Genomic DNA, 24,247 nt, shown 5'->3' with positions numbered 1-24,247 from the left:
AATTTAAGAGCAATTATAGTGGCAATAGATTTAAATATCAAAAAGCTAATTAATAATCTTGTCAAAAAACATTCTCATAACAATAATCTTCCTGCTACTTTATGAGCTGAAATTACCCATCTTCAGAGCACTGAAGAAAGGCTAGAAAGCGTTAACCATCAGCAACACCACAAGACACAAATCTTTGCTTCAATCTGGAACAGATTAAGAAGTAGCTGTGCAATGTAACAGGAGGTGCAAGACCAACAATGAGCAAGCTGGGTGACTTGGGGCTGGGGACTGTGCAGGAGGAGGTGGTGACACATCATCCTCAAGCACAGCAGTCTGATCAGCACAGCACTGCTATCATCACTGGAGAAGGAGGCAGCATTTACTAGGGGTGTTGCAAATGTATTTATTCACTAAAACAGGAAATTAGAGGACACTCTATCTCATCCCACTGGTAGCAGCCCCTCATCAACACAGTAGGAGTGACAGAGGTTTTGCAGCACAAACAGAAAGAGAGATGACATGGAATAAAATTTTTATCTTTGTATTTTTAGCAAATAAACATTAAATAATTTTTCACTCCATCAATTTCTATTCACTGAAGAATTAAACATCACAGAGTACAGTATCTTAGACCAGGTACAGAGATTAACTTATTTAGCTGCCTTTAAAATGGAAAGTTTTCATACATTTAACTCTTTCTAAGAAAAACTACTTTGTATTTTTCTTACAATGGAGATGGAAAGACCATCTTTAATATTTTTCAGATGTAAAGCCTGAATTTCTATAATCCCTTTCCCCAATGAAGTATTAATACTACCTACTTTGACACTTTCAACTTTGAGGACAGTACAAAATTAATTTAGTTATTTTAAAGATGCTTTTTCTCAAGAAAGAAACATCCTCTTACAGTACATGAAGCACATCCATCAGGCTCAATGCAGGGGTTTTCATGCTCTCAGCAAGGAACACTAAATCTATTGTTTTGGCCGGAAACAGGAAGATAAGGCAAATCTGTGGAGTAAGTAAGAATAATGGAATGTTCTTCCTCCTGATAACCTCTCCTGTTCCCCATCTGGAAACATACATGGTCCAGCACAATGTTCCTTTGCTGTACTGAAAGACTCCCTAGTCCTGCCTCCATCAGGCAGAACATTCACCCTTCTTTTTCTTGCCCTAAAAACTGCAATATCCACAATGGAGATGTGACAAGTTTAAACACCAGACAAATAATGCAGAATTATGGAAGTGAGGCAGCATGGCTGCCTTTGCCAGTATGAGGTTTTGTCCAATTAATAAACTATTCTATATTGCTAGTTTTGTGGATAATTAAAATGTAGAATAAAAATAAAATGCATTTGTAATATTTCTGGTTCTATTTAGGCCTAGAGCACATGGAGCAGGTTTTATGGACCTCACTAGACAGATCAAAACATAAGGGGGCAAGGGAAATATTCATGGTTTTTTTTTTTTACTATAGAAAGTTGACTCAACTGTATGTGAAGTTGCTACTGCAGCATTCAGCTTGTTGAAAACAAAGTAAATGTTGCAGCAAATTTATGAAGGATTTTAATTTTCATGGTGGACCTTACAACCTTCTGCAGACCACTCATTGTGGCATGTCAGGCCTGTCCCAGCACTTCACCCACTGCAAGACCAAAAGTGCAACTATCACATCCATCAGATGCAGACCTGACTATCAAAAATTAATTTGCATTGACATTCAAGAGCAGCAGACAGAGATCCTCCTAATACATTCAGGTATCCTCTGAAAAGTCTAGTGTGTGTTGTCTGAAACAAGAGGGATATCACCTCTGCAAATTGTTTCTTGGTCCTCTCTCTAATGCACAAAGCACTTTCCCTAGAAAGTCCTTTTCAGGTGGAAAAGGGCCACCATGCTTCCTAAAATAGAACAAACCCATGAATTCATGGTTAGGAAAGGAGTACCTGGTCCGTTTGAACATGAATATGGAAAAAAATCAATAAAAATACATCTCTTATCTTTAATAAGCTTTTTGAAGCCACTCTTTACAGAATGAGGAATTCCCACTTTGTTTGATCTGAAGAGAGAAAAGAAAGGATGCCATTTAGGTTTTTTTTCATGTATTTTCTAAGATCATGGAAGAAGAAGTAAAGACAAGTGAAGTGCCTAGACAAGATCAACTCAAGTGCTTTCATTTTGCAAAATCCAAATGAGAAATTCATCTTCACTGATGAAAATTTTCTATGCAAGTCAACTTTTCTCAGCATCACTGATAAAAATAAGGAAATTAATAATAAATTATGACTGACATGAATATCCACTTAATGTATGTGAACACAACTTAGTGCCCAAATTGATCCAGTAGCTCCATGATAAACTAGACAAGGGATATGTCCCTGGATTCTTTGGTTTAAAATTCATGTATTTCTGTAAAGATGGTACTTTAAAAGTCTAAACTTGAAATAATGTCTTCAACACATGACATTTCCCTTTGAGACATACATTTTTTATGGCGTGCTATTCTCACAGATTTCAATGATTTCTAGGTAAGAAGGGGGGAAATGTGGAAAATATAATCAGATAAATAGTAAACATTTAGTGTATGGATAAAATATGTAAGACAGGGTGTGCTTCTTCAGGATCCCATTCTAGTTTTGCTGGAATTATAAAACTATCCTCCCACTTACACAATAATACTGGATAATTGTAGAACTGTTTATGCCTGTACCAGAATGCATAAGGGATCCCACAGGAATATTTGTCCACCACAATGGAAGCCTTTCTAGACTGGTCTCTAACAGCTGGCAAACCATTAAATTTGAAGACAGTTTATTATGCAAAAAAAGAACAGATCTGAATGCTAAAACAACATGTACAATGATTTCCTATCTTAATCTTTCCTCTTTGCCTGTGTCAGGTAAAAATTCTTAAAGTTCCAAACTTTATGACTAAGCCAGAAAATCTTACTGCTCAACACCTGAAGAGACAAACTCAGTTTTGGACTACTATTTCAGCTGCTTACTATTCATCAGGGGCAAAATTGAGTCTATTTTTGAAAGATTGGGTGTTCATATCAAGGTAAATAAATGGCATTTTTCCTGTCTACATTTTTTTGCCAGCTCATTAGCACAGATCAAATTTCATTACTGATCATTCAACCCACTGTGGTTAGTGTTTTGACAAAATTCTATTATTATAACAGCTGAAATACCCATATATAGACACTGAAATGTAAGGATTAAGTTCAAAGTGTACAAAATTGAGAAAAATAAATAAATGCACAAAAGACAGAAAACCCAAAAGTATCAAGGTATGGACACTAAAAGACTGTGGATGACTCGTGCAGGGATAGACAGCCCTTGCATTAAATCATACTTTTACTAAAACCTCCACCTTTCTCATATGCCAATTGGAAAACAGCATAAAGAGTTCCAGCACAACATGGGAAAAACTTTCCTGGGTCCATCTTTGGCCTTTCTCATGTTAGAGGGACAGTATACTTTAAATAATCTCAAATTTTCTTGGAATATATATGGTCCATCTACAGTTTCCATAGTCTTATCAGCTTTCCAGACTGCCTGGTGTAAACAAGTGGCCATTTCTTTTAGAGCTGCTGCGAATGGCTCAAGTGCAGCTTTGGTAATGGCAGGAACAATTCTGAATAATTAAGAACAACTTGGTGAAAATAAAGACAGGGACTCTGTGACTACACACATGGTATTTTCTTCACACACCACAACAATTCCTTTAAAACTGTTACACTAAGATAATATGTAAAGATAGTTCAGTAGGCCTCTTACTCTGAGAAAATTAATTTTTAGCAAGTGCATTCACTAAATTTCACAAGTTACACGGGTTATGTTCTTCAAAAAGATAGCTGATAGTTTCTGTATAAAGAAAGGAAAATCCTTATAAGTTCTTAGATGTTTCTACTGAAAAGGGATCAAGCAAATAATAATAATTTTCCTGTTAGTGTAAAAAACTATTTTCTTGTGTATTTAGATTCTAACAGTTTAAGTAATTCGTTTTCCATCAGTGCTCCCACTGGTTTTAACAGGATAAATGAGGGAGTACTGCTGAAAATGACAAAAGTAAAGGTATTGATAGCTGATCCAGTATTTTTCATATCGGGAGGTCAATATTTATAGCAATACCTGCAAGCTGAATCATGAGTCAACTTGGTCACCTTCTATGAAGTCTTCTCACTTCCAAAATAGAGCAAGCAGACACAAAATGACAGTTATATCGGTGAGAGATTACAGGCCAAAAAGACAATTCAATATTCTTGCTCCTTCCTCCAAATGGCCAAGGTACAAAATACAGGGGGCTGTATTTGGGGGTTGAGGTGCAACATCTCAGTTTGGGGAGAGCACAATCACGAGTGGAGATCTGGCTTGGGACAGATCTCCGTTTGGTGCCCTCCTAAGGGTTAAGGACAGACCAACAGCCTGGTGAGCTAGATTCTGGTGTCAGGAGTCTTAAACAGGGGGAAATGTGCAGGGCTGCAGATTTTAATGGCAGCATTTATGTTTCACGTAGGGAGGATGGATCCTCTGAAGCTCTCTGAAGGTGAGAAAAGAGGAAACCTTGTGAAAGAAAACTGAGGGCTGTACGAAATCAAGGTCACAGTGTTAGCTAGCCATTTAATAATAACTGTAATCAACTTTGATTGAAAGTTGATGACTGTAAGCCTACTTAATAGCCAGAGAGAAAACTGTAAGAGTTCAACTGAAATCACAGGATGAATGGCCAAGAAGTTGAAAGCAAATATTACTAACATAAAATGTGTTAGCTGAATTGCTTATTTCCATGTGGATGAGGCTTTTCTGTTATAAAGGGATATTTATCTGTCTCTGCATTGAATGGGACACATGTAAACACCCCAGGAAAGTTGGATATCCAGAGTGGTTTTGATTCCAAGTACTAGAGGCATGCTGGCACTTGGAACTAGTCTGGAGTTAACATATAATGAAAGCAAATGTTTACAAAATCATTTCCAATCACTACATTAAATATGGTTTCCCATTTTGAGGAATTTAATTAAATAGAATTAAAATAAATTAAAAATCTAAGTGATCATTTCCAATTCTCATCTGATTAAGAAAAAAACACAAAAGTTTTATTAAGAAAGATTTATTTAAATCCAAGGCTTGAGAATGACTGCTATGAGCTATTGAGAGAACATCAGTTGTTAAGTCTCAGCAAATTATGCTAGTGGGAGGGCAAATGGCAAGTAATGGAATAAAGCTTCAAGTCTTTAACCCAGCATTTACTCTGATAAAACTTATACTGATTTCATTACCAAAGTATAGACTGGCTATAATCTGCAAAGGGCTTATATTCCATCTTTCATACAGATCTAAAAACCTCAAGAAGAATCAACACAACAATAAGCTCTAAGCCAAGAAATATTATGTTAAATTGAGGAAAAAAAAATAAAAATATAATAACTTTGGATCAAAGGTTTGAAAATGAGATGTCATAATAACCAGGCATATATAATTCAAGTCTTATGAAGAGGCCACTGCAAAACCAGCTGTCTGTTTGGAAGGCATGGGCAGGAACATTTTGTCTTATGTAAAATATATTATATTTTATTTTATATTGCTTCATTGCAGCACTCCCTTCCTACTCAGGTGTTGGAGCAAACCAAGTAAAACAACATTGGGTACCTAGATTTCGGAAGGTTGCAATTTTTCAGCTTTGTGATTTGAAACACATTGACAGGCACTTTGCTCCATTCCAGAACAGAAAAACATCTCAAAATTTTTAAATACAATGACAAATCACATCTATATAGCAATCAGCTCACCCACAAAAGATACTCATAAACTCGTGTGCTTTTGTAAGAGTTAGATGCTAAGGATTTCCTTAATTATCCAAATACCATCTGTCCTAACTCTCTGTGTTTACGTTTGGTAATAAATCACAACAATATTGCGACTGTATGCCCTGCACTTTGGTTAAATGCTCTTATTAAGGAAAAAGTAATGGACAGCCATTTACAAAATGATTATTTAGACTTACATTTTCATCTAAACTGAAACTGAAGAAGCATTGTGATCAGTCCCAGCTGATCAGCAGTGTTTACCTCTTGGGTAAATAAAGACACGTATTTTGTGATGCATGCTTGTCAGAAGTTGCCAAATAAAACAAGGATTGTGTGGCTTGGATATTCCAGACCACTTTGTATATATCCAACTTCCCCCTATTAGGTCATCTTAATTGTTCAACTTATAAGTAGGTCTATTGTAAATACAAAAATAAAATTTGTCTTTAGCAATATCAAATGCACATGAAAATCCTCCTCTGTATATAGTTACATGACATGTATTACATGCTTTATGTTCCCCTTTTAGCATTTGCAGAGGAATGCATGCAGGAAATCAGCCTGCTGCACAGAGTACTTGCATTTCTTTAAGGTAAACACTGATGAAACATTTGGAAGATTGAAATAAAAACAAAAAATTTATGAGACATAAAGGTATCACATAAAATTGCTGTGAATTACAATAACATTGGCTGAATCCCAGAACAGATAATCCTTATAAAAATGCAGGAATGTTGTAAACTGTATATGAATGTCAGTGATACAGTACATTGGGAGATTCATATTACACTTGGTGCTGTGTTAGTCTCAGTCCCTGGGTTTTTCATGGCCTCAAAGATTAAAATAAATATATGTAGTATCTTTCCTTCCTCCATGAAGATATTTTATGTACACAGTTTTATTATGCTGAACAAAGATACCAAAGTCTGTTTTTTCTTGAGCTGTCAAAGTACAAAAGAAATGCAAAAAGTCCTTGCACAGATGTAGTAAAGTGCTGGATTTTATCTTTTGGCAGGTGCTCAATATGCAGCCCACATAATCACATGTTAATGACTGGAGTGTGTTAATCAGCATGCATACCTGATTCCTTCTTGCCCAAGGAAAAAAAAAAAATTAACAATTTAGAACGTGTTAATGCTTCTACTTTTGAAAAAATTCATGTCAATATACCGAAGTGAATTAAAAAGTTTTCAGAAATTGCTTCATAAAAATAGGAAATGTTAAAATAGGAGAAAGGAGTAAAATTACTACAGATTTAGATGAACATAAACCACAAGGCTTTTGCAAAGAACTCAGGTGAGGATTAATTCTGTTTAAGCACAGTTCACCCTAAAATATAGGGAAAGGTTTAAAATAGAATGTGCATTTGGAAAAGAAAAATTATATAATATCAAAATGAAAATAAAACAAATAAAACAAGCATGTCAACAAGAACAATTATTTGATTCTTCTTCAAATAAAATTCAATTTTATATTTCACCATCTCCACTAAACACATTATCCTGCACACTCCTAGGGAATTGTTTTATTGTTTTTAATATGAAATGTTAACATCTTTTTATGCTAAAGCTAGTAAAACTAAGTCCTTGATATTTCAAACCTTTAGACATGTGCTTAACATTATAGTTGCTGGTAGTCCTAATAAAGTAAAGTTAAGCACATACCTGAATGCCTTCTGAATCAGAACAACATGCTTAAAAAATAATTAATTCTATCATTTCTGCAATATATTTTGCATAGATGTTTATTTTATGGAAATATAAAATACCATATCCTCAGCTTTTACACACCCTTTAATTTCAGCCAAAACTCCGTACCCATGCAATTATGTATGTAGGTATTTATCTCTTTAGTTAGATAAAAATTCTAATGCACTACCTGGCATGCAGAAATAATATCACAAGCAGAGTAGAATTGCTTTCGATGATCACAAAACTCAGATTTGTACATGTAAATAACAGCTGCATGAGCAATTTAGCAGAAACAGAATTGCCAGAGTTTAGGGCATTTATGTTTGATGCATTTTATATGTTCATATTCAGCCCATAAAGGAACCAAAAATAAAATTTCAAAACATGTAATTGTATCTATAACTTTCGAGAATTTGAAGCCATGAATTTATATAACAACAAATTCACAGTGTTTAGCATGTGTAAATGTTTTTCAATGATCTTCCCTAAACACCTGAATTTATCTTCCTCAAAGGGAAGAACCTTCAACATGAGAAGTTAATAACATGGAGCAGGAGGTGGGGGGAGCAACAGGATTGTGCCTGTTTTATGTAGAGACAGAAGCACCAAAATATTAAAACCTTTAGGGTACCACCTATTTCTGTCTTCCTGATGACAGTAGCTTTGCTAAAGCTTTATATAGTAAAATGTGATACTTGGTGATTTAAAATTATTTTAAAAGTAACAAATTAATGTGATAGGAAAAGATCTTCAATTTCTCTGCTGCATATATAAATTTGCTCTCAGTACTGCTGAGATGTACACACAGCCACAGTGGAAAGGTAGGAAGCCTTTCACTCCTTTGGCAAGAATTCAACAAAAGATAGAGTCTTGACGTAATTATGAAATATCTGTCAATGCTGCCATTTGAGATAAAATCCAATGAGATACATTAGTTTCTAAATCCAAGGGGTGTCTGAATGATGCAACAAAACGTACAGGGAAACACAGCCTATATTTGGAGACAAATAATTTTATTTGTGTATGTATCTGTGCCTGGTTTCCCTCAGTCCCAGGGAAATAACACCCGTCGTTGAGACTGGATTTGCTGCGGGGGTTCCCTGTGAGAGTCCCTCCCATCCAAAGAACAGCAGAGCAAAAGAGAGCTGCCTGCCCTCATCCAGTGCATGCCCACCCTGCCTCACTACCTCCCACTGCTAACTGCTCTGGGGTTAGGGGGAAACAGCAGAGGGAAAAGAAAAGGCTGCGGTGACCACCTACAAGTGATCCCCACAATGCCTGCTGGCTCCTCTCAACCCCTGCTTGTTACCAGGACTGGGGGTGGGAAGAGGACTTGCCCCTCTGTGGGTTATCTACTCTTGGGAACAGGTGAGAAATTGTGCATTTTGGAGAAAGGCTCCAGATTTCTTTGGATTAAAGATGCTAAAATTTATTGTTCATGAGTCCCATGTCCAGCCTTAATAGTATGGGAATACTATCACCCCGTTCCTCAAAGAAGGTAAAGTCGCTTCTCCATCTAAATTTCTTGTTGGCCCTGCTTTCTCCTGATATGTCACAGCAAAAATAAAAAAAAAAATCTTTGCAATTTACCTCATGGGCTTTGTGGGACTCTGTATGAAGATGGAGGCCATTCCTGGTTCCCCAGTGAGCAAACATATTAATATTTTCCATTTCTTTACATGCTGGCCAATAAATATATTACCAGGATACAACAACTCAATTACTAATAAATTTAGCAAAATTAAGTATTTTTGGCCTTTTCCACTCATCCTCTCTGTTGCCTTATCAGAGAGATATTTTGGATTCAATCTAAAAATTTGACTATTTTCTTCCTTGCTTTTCACTGTCTCATTGGACAAGGCACAATACTTACACCGTTATCTTAGTACCACTTTGCCCTCTTCCCTACAGTTTACCACAACTAATAGATAGGGCCTTAGCCCAAAAATAGATTTTATTTTCTAGTAGGGCTAAAACCAGCAATAAATACCCAGAGATCCAGGTATTTTCATACTAAGTTACAGTTAGAAACATATTTTTTTCAGCTCAGTGCTATGATTTTACAAAAATCTTTGGGTTCCTTTATCTTCACCCCCACTGTAACATCAAATTGGCTGGTGATATGATACTGACAGTATAAGTCATTACAGGTCTGACGTTACAGTTGTTACACATTGCTGAATCTGTCAAATGGAAAGGGAGCACAAAGGGAATTTCCAAATGCAGCTGCTATTTCCCATTTGTTAAGTCCTTTTATTACACCATATAAGTACACAGCTGGGAAATACTACAGAGTAGGAGTTAAAACAAAATATTTTGGCTTCCAGACATTCAGAATACACAAAGGACTCAGTGGAAAGCAATGCCTGATATCAAAAGGGAGTGAAAGTTTGAAAACATTTCTAGCCAGTGTGTTTTTTTCCTGATAATGAACAATGTAGTTTAAAGGTATCTTACAGAAAGTGCTGCGTACCATAAATGTTGGGTAAAAACACAGTTTTTTTTCACTAAAATTGCCCTCCTACGGTATCTTTTCTAAACTTGAGATCTGTACAGCCCTCGTAGAAAATTATGATGCATACTGTGTGCTCTTTCAAATTCCAGTGAACTCCTTAGTAGTTTTAAGGACAGAAAGGATACAGGATTGTGCTCTTAATTAGATACCAGATAAAAGAGAAATTTTTCCTCCCCATATGTCGACACAGCATTCTTTGAATTTACTATCTTTTAAGCAGACAACACACATTATTGATGCATTTTAATGACAGCACTACTGTCTTTACTTTCAAAGTAAATGCTATGAACAGGTGCTTCTTCAAATCTGCTTCTAAAGGATCCGTCTGGGAAAGGTCAGAAAGTGCTTACCTTCTGGGAATTTGGGTTTATTAAGTAAAAAAAGCGGCCAGTGCCACAGCACCTATCTCAGAATTGCCCAACCCACCTCCTGGAATCTGTCTTTCTGGAAAGAAACATCTATCCTCCCTCTGAGGAGCATGAACATGTTTTCATCAGGATAGTTGCAGGCCCCTCTAAAGTCTTTCTTAACAATATAAATGCCTGCTTGACTGAGATACTTCAGAGAAAGTTTCTGCAATGAATATAGGCTTAAATGTTTGCTGATAAAGAACATATTTAAGTAAGAAAAAAATAATGAAAAATCAAACAAGGAACTTAAATGACAGTCCTTCAAGGAGGAAAAAAAAAATTCCCCAGTTCACTGTTGTGATCTCACAACATAACTAAGTCACCTAACTTTAAATACACTTGGACCTTGCTCTGTACATTTAGAACTCTTTTAATTGCAACCAAAAAACATGTCTCTAGAATTTCAGTCTTCACTGGTAGCCAAGCCTTGTAAATTAGACCCTGCTTTGAGCTGGGAAGGAAAAAAAAATCCATTTGGTTTAGCTGAGAGCTTGTGAAATAAGGTTGACATATATCCACCACCAGATTTAAGCCTAGGGACTTGTGGAAACTGCTAATGATTTTCAGGACATTAACCTACATGGAATATTTACTGGAAAAAGGAGATAGGAAAACCAGAGTGCTAAGTCCCTCAAGCAAAGTTTATGCACCTGTTCTGAAACCTGAGAGGCTGTGCAGTGATTCGTGCCTGTCCAGAGGTACAGCGAGTGTTGACATGACAGTGCAGCGTTAAGAAAGGAAGCAGAGATTGCTCTCTGCCACTGGGACTACAAACCCCTTCAGAGCAATATGAGCACAAATGATCACACTGTACAAGGGCCAACCATTTTGGCTCACTCCAGGTCCAAGGAACAGGCTGAACCAAAAAAAAAAAAAAAAAATTGCATGGAGGGATTGCTGGAATCTAGGAGTTCCTTTCTCTCTAGGACACAGAGTAATTTTATCTATGATACTGGTGTCCTAACATCAAAATTCCAAGAGTGCACCTGCCTCTCAGAATGAATGGAGAAGTAGCTGATGAATTCACAGATTAACTTTTTCCATCAACAAACTGGATCAGTCCTTTCTAGTCTGCATGCAGCTTGTCCTCCTGATAACACAGAAGTTAAAATTATTCTAATGCCTTTATTGCATAACTTGGGCAAAAGAATGACTCTCTGTCCAAAATTCTGAATATAAACCATATATACAACTTACAACCTACTTCTCCAAATTACTAAGCTATAATAATTTTTCTTTAAAGTGATTTTGCAGTGGAAGTTTTGCCTTCTTCATGACAATCACCCAAATACCCAAGAATATTTTAGGCCTGACAAAGTTCTGCACTGGGTTAAATTGTGCATTATAGATTAGATAGCAATTTTCTGGTTTGGTTTGATCTCTTCAATCAATTGGATTTTAGGAGAGAAAAAAACCAACATTATATGAACAAAATAAATCTTATTGCAGTTCTATTATTTAACTATTTCCAGACTAATAATAGGTACAAAGAACTCTGGTATCTCTGCTGATTAATGCATTAGATTTATTATATCTAGTAAAATATTAAATGAGACCATTATTGTTGGTGGTGCTAAAAACATTCTGCAATTGTGCTTAACATTATTAAAATCTGGTGATTTGTACCAGAAAAAAAAAAAAAAGATATTTCTAAAAAAAAATTGCTCATAGATATTTAATAGAAATTGAGAAATTTTATGAAAATGCAGATTATTCTTTTTAAGCTAATTGTCTGAATTTAAGGTTTTTGAAAGTCACTTTCTAGAGAGTCTGAAATTATGATATGCTAAATTTACAGAGTACCTGGCTGCTCCACATATCTTAATTCCATTTCTGAGGAACACACACAAGGGAAATAAATTGACAAAGATGCTTTGCCCATTCAGCCTTCATTCAGCCTGCCCATTTATTGCAGAGTTTTGGGGATTCAGAGACAGAGCTACAACCACTAAATAAATTTTATTTAGGCTACTGAAGAGACCAGGGATAATATGTCTGATCATTTCCAATGTCACTTGTGACTAAGTGGTGATCTAGCTACTTTTAAACACCTTTCACCTCCACAAAAAGTTGTAATTTCCTAAAAGCACAGTAGTATGTTTGTGTCACCTAAAATGCCAGCTTCTTTGTTGCCGTGTAAAGATATAATATTCTAGATTTGATAGGTCCTGTTTCTGGGAGATGAGTAAAAAAAATACATTAAAGTTTCTTCCTTCAGCACAACACTTTGCAGATGACAAACAGTTGTGAGCTACGTCCCCCTGTCAGAAATTAATGCTTGAATATATGAGCTAGAGAGGTTATGACATAAATCAAGGTATGAATGAAAACATGATAAATAGATGCATTTCCTTTCAGAAGGTGAACTCATCAAATGACCTCATTCCAATAGACCTGTATACTTAAGTAAATTATACAATTGTAATTTAAAATTACACCATACAATGTTGATCTACTGCCGACGCTTTACCATTTAAAATGCTTTACACCTGCACACGTCTTCCCAAAAGGCAGTGAGCAATCTCCTACAACACTAAATCTGGAAAGCCCCTGTGGGGATGGCAAAACTCACCATTCTGTGTTGGGCTGAGATTACTCCATCCCACTCGGGGTCCTGCTGGATGGTGGTGACCAGGGTCGGTAGCTCCTCAGAGTGAGGTTTGTTGTGCATGACATTGTGTAGAGGCAGATGAGAGGCCGCGTGCTGATCACTGTTGCCCTCCTCCTTGTCTCGTGATGCTAAGTCCTGGGTCATTGTTTCCTCTCCATCAGCTGCACATGCAAATGGAGAGGTAGCCTGCTTGGAAGACATTCTTCTGCGAGACAAGAAAAGGGGACAAAAAAAAAAAATATTGGTGCTCAGTGACAAAAAAAATCAAGCTCAAAACAGTCCTCTGAGTGCATCACACCTGCCTAGAACAGTAACAAATTAATCACCTGCAGTCAACAGAAGTACTCTAAAAAGCACAGGCTTGGGGGTCTGGATCCAAAACACTGCGGAAAAGTGTTCCTTTACGCCAAGACAAGGTCAGGGTTAAGTTATATGACATCATTCTATTCATTTAGACTTGTCAAACAATATAATTTTCTCCAGCCATAAGAAAATAGTGCTTTTATTGGTATTTCATGTTGATTTTGTTGATGAGTTCAATTCTTTAAACTCTTACTCCCATAAGCAACCTGAAGATTACAAGCAAATGTTTAAAGGAGAGAGCTCATCATGCTTGCCTGATTCCTTTGCAAGCAGAAGATGCTTTCTACATATAAGAAAATCAATTTTAAATCCATTTCAAAATCTGCTAAATGAGTCCTTTTGCTGTTTGTTTAAAGGTGTACTGCTTTTAGATGGTTTAAAATTTTGCCCAGTTTTACTTTTCAGAAAGTGTTTTGAGAAACTCATGTGAAAAGTGTTCTCAGCCTAAAAGGTTTATTAAATGGATGGATAATACCTTAGTAACATTTTACAGTTCAAACAAAAAACCTAAAATAATTATGTTTCCTTTCATATTAGACATGAAATACAGGATATAGCTCAACAAAATACTTTAAATTACTTAAAAGTGCAATGAATAAATGCACTGATTTATGTTAAATGCCTTTTCCTAATAATGGCCTCTTACTACCATCTCATATGCAAACACAGCTTTCGCCACAGTTTCTGCACTTAGATGAAAATATTACTGACTTCAACTTAAAATCTGAAAACACTGTCATTTAAAATTTCTAGTAAGATTAACTGCAACTGTTAAAACAATCATTAATAAACTTGAAAAGGGACAGCTAAAATATATTAGTTATTTTCCCAGGTCTTAGTAACTTCAGAATATCCTTGACACCGAAATTGCTGAGAAACTAAGGAATAAGATCTTCACCTTAATTGCTTTTTAACAATAATTGATTTCATACCATTTCTTTAAAAATGCACAAATCAGTTAACATAGGAAACCACATGAGCATTTTTCAAATTAGCAAATCATTAACTTGCTAGTACTGTTTCTACAGACAAATAAATACTGATTAAAGGGTCTGGAAATCTGAGACTAACAGTTAAATTTACAAATCTGTCACATGCTTTCATGAATATTACAGTGAAGGAAATATCAAGTGCAAAGAAAAATAATTAAGTTAATTCCAATTTAAACAGTAGTTTTTATGTAGCAGCCTGTGTTTCACATAGGATTTAACAGCTAATGCTAAATTTCTCACAATTAATGAGGGAGTTCAGATTTAGTATCCTACAGTGAAAAAAAATTAATATAGGATCAACTAATCTAATTATGTACAGTTCAATATGAAAGTATTACAAGCTTTGAAGTGCTCTGAAACATATTAAAACACTGATACCTATTTAGAATAACTATTCTGTAAATAGAGATAATCCTGCCTCTTAAACTCGATACTGGTGGGGGAAAAAAGGTTTGTGTTTTCTTTAGGGAAGCCTAAGTGTAAGTGGGAGTCTAACATGAGTGCTGCCAATAAGCAGAACTGAGGAATTTAAACCGTGCATTACATTCTTCCTATGCTAAAGAATTTGCGTTGATGCTACAGAGAACATGCCAAGAGTTCAGCAACCGGCGTTATCGTGTGTACTTCAAAAGGTTCTGGCTCATAATTGCTATGATCCAAGATAAAATAAAAGGTTGCTTTCCCTTTTCTCATTAAAGTAGTCACATTAATGCAATCACTCACATGAAAATATAAGTCGTGCTTTGCGTAATTTGAAAACCCGACATGAAAACCGAAAGTCACAATAAAGGTTTTTCCTTTCTTTCACCTTCCCAACAGATCTCATTCCTGTTTCATACTGAACGAGCTTCTGTGTAAAGCAAGAGCTATGGCTGTTTCTTCACCATAAATTAATCATGACACAAAACTAGGAATGAAAATGTCTCTTAAGAATAATTTCAACTACAAACTGCACCAATGAATAATACTGCACAATCCTAATTAAACACAACTCTGCAGCTGCAAAAATAGGCTGAATCTGTCCAAAGCTACGAGTTGGCTTTAAAGGCTGGTTTGTTAGGGACTGTTTTCTTAAGGAAGGCTGGGCCCTCAGTCTTAATCAGCCAATAAATTATTTCCTGCAATTACATTAAATAGAAAATTATCTTCAAATTGGGAATGTTAATTGAAAATCAAAATTCAGACTGAAGTTTAGAAATTACATGCTGAATATAATTAGTCTAGAAAGGCTTCACCTCTATTTCATAAACAGGCTTTTGGTGTTTCCCCAAGTGACCATTCAGCAAAGCTATCTACTGGTAATGCACTATAGGGGAAGCATTTTTTCCTTGACACGTACACTAATGTACTTTCCTCTTATTCATGACGTTTTAAACACAATTCAATAAAAATATCCATTCAATTGCTGTAAAGTTGATTGCATCAAGAGAAGGGACTTTGTTAACAATAAAAATAAAATTATAAAAAGTCCCATTGACTAATAATCTCAAGCCATGCCCAGCAGCTTTTTTCTGCACTGGAGTAAGAGAACAGACCAAGGGTAGGGTTCAAGTGTTTCCTAGCTCCACCCACCACTTTTCTCCACTGCTGCATTATGGACAGACACCTTCCATGCTGCACTTTAGTCAGTCACCTATAGTCTTGGAGCCTGGAAGGGAAGACAGGCTCAGGCAGGCCTCCCAGGCACTTGTTTTCTTGTGGCATAATTTTAGGGGCATGTTTCACTTCTATTTTCTCCAAAGGTTTGCTAAAACAACTAGATTTAATGGTAACTTTTTGGTTATTAGATTTAAAACATTGGATTTAAAAGCACAGATGTGCCTACAGATGTGTGGGGGCCTGTTAGATTAAGCCCTCCACATTCTTTTTCCAGTACAATCATTAATTCAGTGAATATAGTTCACTTGGACATGGTTTTCTGAGGGTGTCCAGTTATGCCTGGGTTTCCAATCAGGAAAGCAGAGCAAATTTAAACTCTGCAGATGGGTGTTATCCAGCAATTTGGGAGAATTCTGAACACATGATTCCATCAGGTCAAAAGGCAGAGTTCAGTCAATAACTTCAAGGTCTCATTCAATTCCAGTGGAGAAGACTCTGGCCCAGCTGAGTCGTTTATGTTTATGATAAAATTAAGCCGTAGAGCAGCGTGTTGTGTTAAAATATTTCAATGTTAAAATATGAGCATGAATAGCAGCCAAATTTTAAGCCATAACAACTTCCCAATTTTATATTTAAAATATTCAAAACGCATTTGCTAAAAATCCCTGCTGAGGGGGGGGGGGGGGGGGGGGGAATCAATATTCATAATAAATAAGGCTTGTAAAACGTATCAGAAATTTACTAATTTCCATTATAATTTATTTTAATTTTTTTCTGCTATTATCAATTAAACTTACTGGAATGTTTTTTAAAAAAAAAAAAAAGTTTCTGATAAAAAAATATCTCCCTAGTTATAACCCCTGCAAACAGGGGTTTATAATGGAAGTGCTGACACAACCCTAACTACAGCAGCGCAAATGGTGCCGCTATAATACACAAAATCAAGTTCTATTATTCTAAACTATCCTCGCTCGGGGGGTTTTCTTTACTGTGCTCCCAGACAAACTGCTGAAGCATGAAAAATTTAAATGCAATCAAGTGGGTCCAATTCTACTTTACTAGAACAAGTGTCTACAGTGGTACAATCTTAAAAGAAGATGCAACAGATTTGTTTGGTGCTTTTCTTTCTTTTTTCTTTTTTAGCTGTTTATTTATAATACTGTGCAGTGGAGATAAAATAAGAGAGGAAATTACACTCACATTATATCAGTATATTGATTACACAGCACACAATCAGAAAGAAAACTACATTGTGAAATTGTTGCTTTGGTTAAATTGACAGATTAGCTGAACACAGCAATCACTAAAGGTGGAAAATATATCTAATGGGTATGAGAAAAGGTTGAAAAAGGCCCTAATTAACTGAAGTCCTATCACCTACTCAAGTCTGAGAATTTAAAAAATCTTGAACCATATTTTCCAACACTAGAATAAATTCTACCTCATTTTGAATTTGAGACATAAACAAAATGTGATCATTTATCAAAAGGTCAGCAAACTTGAAGGATTGGACCCCAGTTTCAAACAGACTCAGGTAGAAAACTAAAATTGAACTCCTACAGGCTTTTTTTACCTACAAAAAGCTAAACAGAGTCCCAAACAGCTTCATTTGCTATAGATATGACCTGATTTTTTATTTTAAACCAGAGAAGAAACTCTCTCTGGCCTAAAGAAGACTGCCAGTCATATTCAAAGAACATTGGTTTTCCTTTTTTCCTACATCCAATGTGTGTTATACCTTTCTAAATGCAAATATTAATACTTTTTTTTTGTCTAAGGTTTTCCTACGGTCTCAAGTTCTTAAAAAAATGTGTATCCTCTTTTTGAAAACAATTAGCTGATAGTCCTGACATAAAAGGTTTCCAAAGCATGAAAAATCATCCATCCCTGTTGACTGCTCAAATGATTAAATGTTACAGTAGAAATTAAGGCAAGACGTGGAGTTTCAGCTGCCAGACATTTCAGAATCAAGCTACGAAGTACAACAACAGATAACAACAATGACCCAGACACCATTCCAAAAACATAAAAACTGAGCAACAACAATAAGATATATGACAAAGCAGACTTATAGTTGGCTGGCGGCTCTTGCTTCTGCTCTGCTCCACCCTCACAAAGCATTCATAAACCTAGAGGCATGTCTACACTGCAGCCACATAAATGACTGCTTTGTAATGCTCAGATATCCAAACTAATTTTAAACAAGCTTGCTTCTGATAGCTCTCCAACTACAGTAGCGTGGTGCTCAGATGGACTAATTCATCCTGCTTTAGTGACTGCAGCAGAGACATAACCCAGGTCTACAGCTCCAGCAGTAGATTGGAATCAGATTAGATTAGAAATATATTCACTTACAGAGCTTTTATGAACAGTCTCCATTCCTTTTCCCCAAAGTGCCAGATTAAAGTACTTAAGTGCATGATTAACTGTAAGTATGCAAGCAGTCCACTAATTTCAAATTGGACTACTCGGTTTCAAAAAGTTAAGCACATGTCTAAGTGCTTTGGTGACTCCAGAACTAAATAAATTAAAAGAAACCATTTTTAGAAATACACAGAACCTTTTAGGCATTTCCTTCTAAACTTTTATGCTAACCTGTTGTTCATAACTAAAAAAAAAAAAAAAAAAAAAAAAAAATCAGCCATAGCATCTTATCCCTTCCCAAATTTTAAAATATGGATACTCTTCTCCTAATTTTAAACTGGTTATAGGACCCTCACTCACAAATCATCACTTAACTTTGGTGTATATTAGACGCATTGTAGCTCAGATAGACTTAAATAAAAATGAATGTGCTTTGGCAATAGCCAAAATATTTTGCAGGTCTACCCTGTAAAATAATGTTGTGTAGGCAGAACCCAGGAATGTATTTCACTGTAAAGCTAATGCTGTAATCGTTATGCCGTTTTAGAATATACAGCTATTTCCTAAAATGATGAAATCTCATCTCTCTTTTCAAGGAGAATTAGGAACACAATTGAACAGTTAGTAAATTATTTTGTACTCCAGGGGCCCCACACCTCAACATAAATCCCTCTTCATAAAGCCCCAATAGCTTGAGAAGGCTGCAAAGGGAGAGAATCTGTTTCTGTTCCTGGCTCTGAGTCACAGCAAGGCCTCAGGCCAATCAGCTCAGCTCCCTCAAGCTCTTCCTTGGCTTCATTTTTCAGGAATTCTACATGAATTAGTTACATATAGATCATAAACAGCATTGCAAGATTAGAGAGTTTATGGTAATCACAGGAACCACCTTGGAAATAAAAGGGCGGGAGGGGGAGTGGAAGCAAATGTGATTCAAGAAATGACAGCTAAAATGTTAACTGAGCACCCAAATCTCTGGCTGAAATAAGCATCAAGCTAAGCAATACACCCACGGCTTCCAAGATACACACTCAGCTATTCTTGCATTTGTTTTTCCAATCCAGGCAAATTACACTTCTGCTAATAGATACGAATCCAAATCACAAAGTTTGACTTTAGATTCAGACTTCCTCAAAGTTCAGAGGGTTGGGAACAACTTTTATGGTATTTCTTCTCATTTGAAAAGAAAAGAATATGAGGGGAAAAAAGACAGCTCCTTTGAATTTTTTTGAAAGTAATTTTCTTATGTTCTGCTGTTAGAGTGACCTTCCCAGCCATGCAGCTATGGTGAACTACTAGGATTAGGAAACGAGCTCTTGTCTCTTCACCTGGTTGCTGAAAGCATCAAAATGGACACAGCAAAGCAGCCTCACAACCCCTCTGGGCTTTTCAGGGAAAATCCAAAATGTCTGTTTGGATTCATAAATGCCAAAATCACAACCTATCTTTTTAGCAGGCTAAATACTCCATTCTCTTTATCCCCTACCAGAAGTTTTCACTGAAAATGCCTAAGGTGAACAAAGCCACATTGAAAGCAGTAAAAGAGCAGTGAAAGAATAATCATTTAGCACCTGGGATGTGCTCATCTTCAGTCACTGTAGTTAATATTTTCTATAGTTTATATTTAGCTGACAATATTGCTGTCACATTATTTAAACAGCTTGAGACTGTTCTTTGGACTGGAGCTCATATGCCCTGGAATGCTTTGACTCATGAATTGTTTCTCCTGATAATGTTACATCACGTAACCACCTCTGTTTAATTGGTTGATATTAGCTTCTCAGTGATGGCTGCCTTTAAAGTCCTATGACTGGGCCATGTGTCTCTGGATATCCAATTTCTTACTGTTGGAAAAAGAAGAAAAAAAAAAAAAAAAAAAGGCAGTGCTGACTTCCAGCTATCTTTACCAATAATTATGGGAACAAGAGTGAGCGTGCCAAGAATTTATCCATCAGCAACTTATTAGGATTTGTTTTTCTAGGCAGCAAGTAAGAGAAAATACAATATAAATAAAAGCAATCCTTAGCAATAAAATTAGAAAACAATGCTTGCTATAAATAAGCATTAATCCACATATTTTGATGGACCAGAATTACTTAATTGTTTATCTGAATGATTATATAAATGGTTTTGATAAAGGATGCCTAAAAATACTAAAATAGAAAAAACTTATTTTAGCATATTTAGACTTTGAGACTTTATACAGAAGAGAAAAATAATTTTTTTTTTCCCTTACAAAACCAGTCAAGAAGTTGTTTTAATAACTAAAAATCTTCCTGATCACGCTTAGACCTGGTGGGCATAAGTTCCTGAAAGGTTCATTAAATCCTTTCAAGGCTCCACTAAAAACATGATGCAATGGTAAGATACAGTATTCTTACATTATTTCCCTCCATCGTACATTTTCAGGAGTTGCCTAAGATTCCATGTAATGAGCTAAACAGTTAATTTTCGATCCTACAGGTGTGAAAGGTCACATGCCATCTCTCTGCATTTCAGAACAGAAATATCAATACAGCCTGACTTCTCTCAACCCCTCCCATTTCCTACTCCCTCCTTTCCATATTTTTAGTTCTCAGCTCTAAGTCATACCAAGCAGCTCAGCAGACAGAGAAATGAAGTATCAGTTTCAGGCACACCTGTAACCTGTTGTACTAAAGTACCAAATTAGAACCTCCATGTAACACAAAACAATGGCCCTGCAGCTCAGTTACAGATTTTTCCTTTTAATACAAACTTTATACTACAAGCCTAAAAACATTTCTAGCAGGCAAAACATTTCTGATTCAGTAGAGGTTATGCAAGCATCAAAGCACTTAAATATAGGTGCCAAACCACATTGCCAGGAGCTCTTAGTATTGTGAAGTACTGCTACCTGACAGCTCAGTGAATATAAAATTGCTTGTTTCTCCAACTGAAGACAATCAAATTGTCACCTTCCATTGTAATAACACACAACTTGAGATCAGCAAAGTGCCAACACAATTACCAGGAAGAAACAAAATGTAACAAAAATATCAGATCTAAAATTCTCTAAAGGGTAAACACTTCCATCTGGCTATTCACACACACACACACACACACAAAAAAAAAAAAGAAATATGAGAGATTCAGATGAGAGGTTTTATTCTCACTATCAAATATCCTAGTTTATTTAGCAATAAAATTTATTTGTAAAATAGAAAAAATAGCAAAGGAGGTGATTCCTGAAACATTAAAAATAAACACAGGGCAGAACTGTGCTGGTATTTTACTTGTGCAGATTTAAAGTGCTGCAAGGGTCAGTAGAGTTGCTGCTAGGGACGAGCATACATATCTGTATTGTTGTTATTATAAACTCATATATGTGAGGTTTCATAAAAATTAATTCTAACTGGCACACGGCGTACTTTGGCACAAGCTACACATGACGTGCCACTTTTATTTGTTTATTTAAATGACTTCACTCTAAGAACTGAAAATGAAGTTTGAACTGCAGTCTGCCTCAGAACTGGGACTTTCAGGATATTAAAATCCAAGGAAAACCTTTGAAGGAGGTAATCTGAATACATGAAAAATAGCATTTTCACGATATATTTCTTGAGGTTATTCAGCAAGTGGCCTACATATTCAGGAGTGAAATTTGCATTTTGGTGATGCAGAGATCTAATAACTAGAAATTGTTTTATATCTACAGTAGCTTTGGGCATCATATAAGCTACAAAAGAGTGTCCTAGGTAGGATATATACATGGAAAACTATTTTCATCTGGTTCACAGAAATGAAATGAAACTTCTTGAAAAATTTGCACTGTAGGGTGATATCATGGATTATCTTTTCTGTGCTGACATTCCATTCACTACTAACACACACACAAAGTTTCTGTACATTTCCTGATGAAAATGCACATCACCTTCACATACTCTTTAAGGTTTCCCCAGCTATGGGAAAGTTAGAAAAGAAGAGAAAAGAGCAAAGCCAAGACTCAGTCTTTGACATCAGCTTTTCTCTGAAGGACTATTAAGGAATGGCAGTAATGGTCAAGGAGCTTCTTTTCCACCCTGCACAGCTGCACCAGAGCCAGATATAATCCTAACCCTTTGGATAAAGCAGGCAAAAGCACTATTTAAACACATTGTTGGCCTTGCAGAAGAGGATAAAATGCAGCTCCACATATCCAGCCAGGAATTCCTACTGTGCCTTGTCTCAGGTGCCTCATCCACAGGAGCTCAGGTGCCACACAGAAAAGCTGGATTTTCCAACTGCAGGCTGCTCCCAGGATTTGCCCTTTGATGGTTGCTCTTGTGGGCTGGACTGAGACACACAACAGCAGCAGCAGGAACAGAGGAAAAAAGGAAGGTAGCAAAAACCCAAAACTATTTTAAAAGCCCAAGCATTTTAATCAGATAAAACATAACTAGACGCAATGCCCATTTTTGTGAAACTTTGGGGAGTTCTGATTTCTGTTCAGGGTCCTTACAAACAGGCTTTTAGAAGGCAGCATTGTGCACAATATTGCTTTGTTTTGATCTAAGGTCTACACAATATGATCATTACCTGTGTGCACAATGGGAAGCCCAAAATGTGTTTACAGCCCTCATTCACCAGTGAGCTGCAGCTACTACTGGGAAAGGAGAGGGTAGTCTGAGGCAGCATTATGTTCAGAAAAAGATTACATGCCTAGCTAAATCTACTCAGGAAATATTTGAGAAAGACCCTTATTTGACAGGCACTGTGGCCAAGATAAAGTGTGGTAACATGTCTCTTTCTCCCCCCAAACTCTCCACTGCTTGGGTTGTGCAACAGCATGGGAACCTTTTTATTTTAATTACCTTCACTACAAAAATATGAAGAAAAATGGTAAATAATTACAACACTCTAAGAAATCAAATAAAGTAAAACAAAACATTTTCTCCTCTATTAATTAAGGTAATCAGCTGCTATTAAGTGCAAACAATTTAAAGTTCAATTTATTGAGACTTTGAACCTCCTATCCTTTCACAAGCTCTACAGGTGAAATATCTACCAATTTTAACTGACTTTAAAAAATGCCTGAAATAAATAAGACATTGTCTTAGCATGACATACTAAACATCAAATATTTTAACTGTCATTTGGTTTAAAAAATAAATTGTTTAATACTAACCTGATTCCCAAATAAAGTTTTGTATTTTTTAAGGAATTCACTAAGGTATCTAAGAACTAGGCACTAAAAAAATCAGAGAACATTAAAAAGTAATCATCACAGGAGAAACTTACACCCCTTCACTATTCAGCTTGAAGAAATCAAGCAGCAGCAGTCCCTGCATGCAGCACTCTGAAACTGCATCAGTTGCAAAGCAAACTACAAACTCTCTCTTTCTTTTGGTTTCAGTTCTGTAACGCACCACAAAACTGTTAAAAAGAAATAATCTGCAGCAATTGAGGACCCTCAGCTACCCTGCTTCCACAGAAGGTTATAGAATACAGCATCTGCTCTGAGAAGGAAACATGCATATCAAAATCAACCATAAGGGTAAAGGTGAAGAGTGCTCAGGCTCTGAATTGCTCCACATTTCTGAGTGTTCAAAGTTCAGTGTCAGTAATTTTAAATGTGTTAAAGAACATAATGAAGAATAACTATCAGAGTACAAAATAAAACACAAGCCAGCACAAAACCAAAGGCTCAGATTGTTTCCAAATAATTAGAAAGTTAAAAGGCCAGTGGTCTAAAATGCAGACTTAAAATATTGTCAGTGATTTTAAATATTTTGCCATTACCCTGCACATCCAGTTAGATCTCCTGCTAGATTAGATTTTGGCTGAGGCTGAGATATTCTTCTATAACTTGTGATACAGTATGTTTACCATTGAAATATAGAGTGCCTTATTGAGGTTTTCATCTCTGACCTATTTTTTCCTTTATATTAAGGATAATACATACAA

The 24,247-nt window shown here is 36.1% G+C and overlaps 1 protein-coding gene across 16 annotated transcripts in view; it reads right to left on the bottom strand.

The window, feature by feature from the left end:
• SOX6 (SRY-box transcription factor 6) overlaps positions 1–24,247 on the bottom strand; it is a 371,444-nt gene that overhangs the window by 216,379 nt on the left and 130,818 nt on the right. For 14 of the 16 annotated variants that reach the window (XM_021525593.3, XM_021525597.3, XM_021525596.3 and 11 more), the window contains one exon: positions 12,990–13,233. In XM_021525593.3, the coding sequence (XP_021381268.2) occupies positions 12,990–13,229 (240 nt within the window). In that variant the 5' untranslated portion in view covers positions 13,230–13,233. The remainder of the gene's footprint in view (positions 1–12,989; positions 13,234–24,247) is intronic. The other 2 variants (XM_077784277.1, XM_077784278.1) reach the window with 1 other exon arrangement.

This window comes from Lonchura striata, chromosome 6, assembly GCF_046129695.1.
Source record: "Lonchura striata isolate bLonStr1 chromosome 6, bLonStr1.mat, whole genome shotgun sequence".
Lineage (NCBI taxonomy): Eukaryota > Metazoa > Chordata > Aves > Passeriformes > Estrildidae > Lonchura > Lonchura striata.
This window is presented reverse-complemented; position numbering and strand designations above follow the sequence as displayed.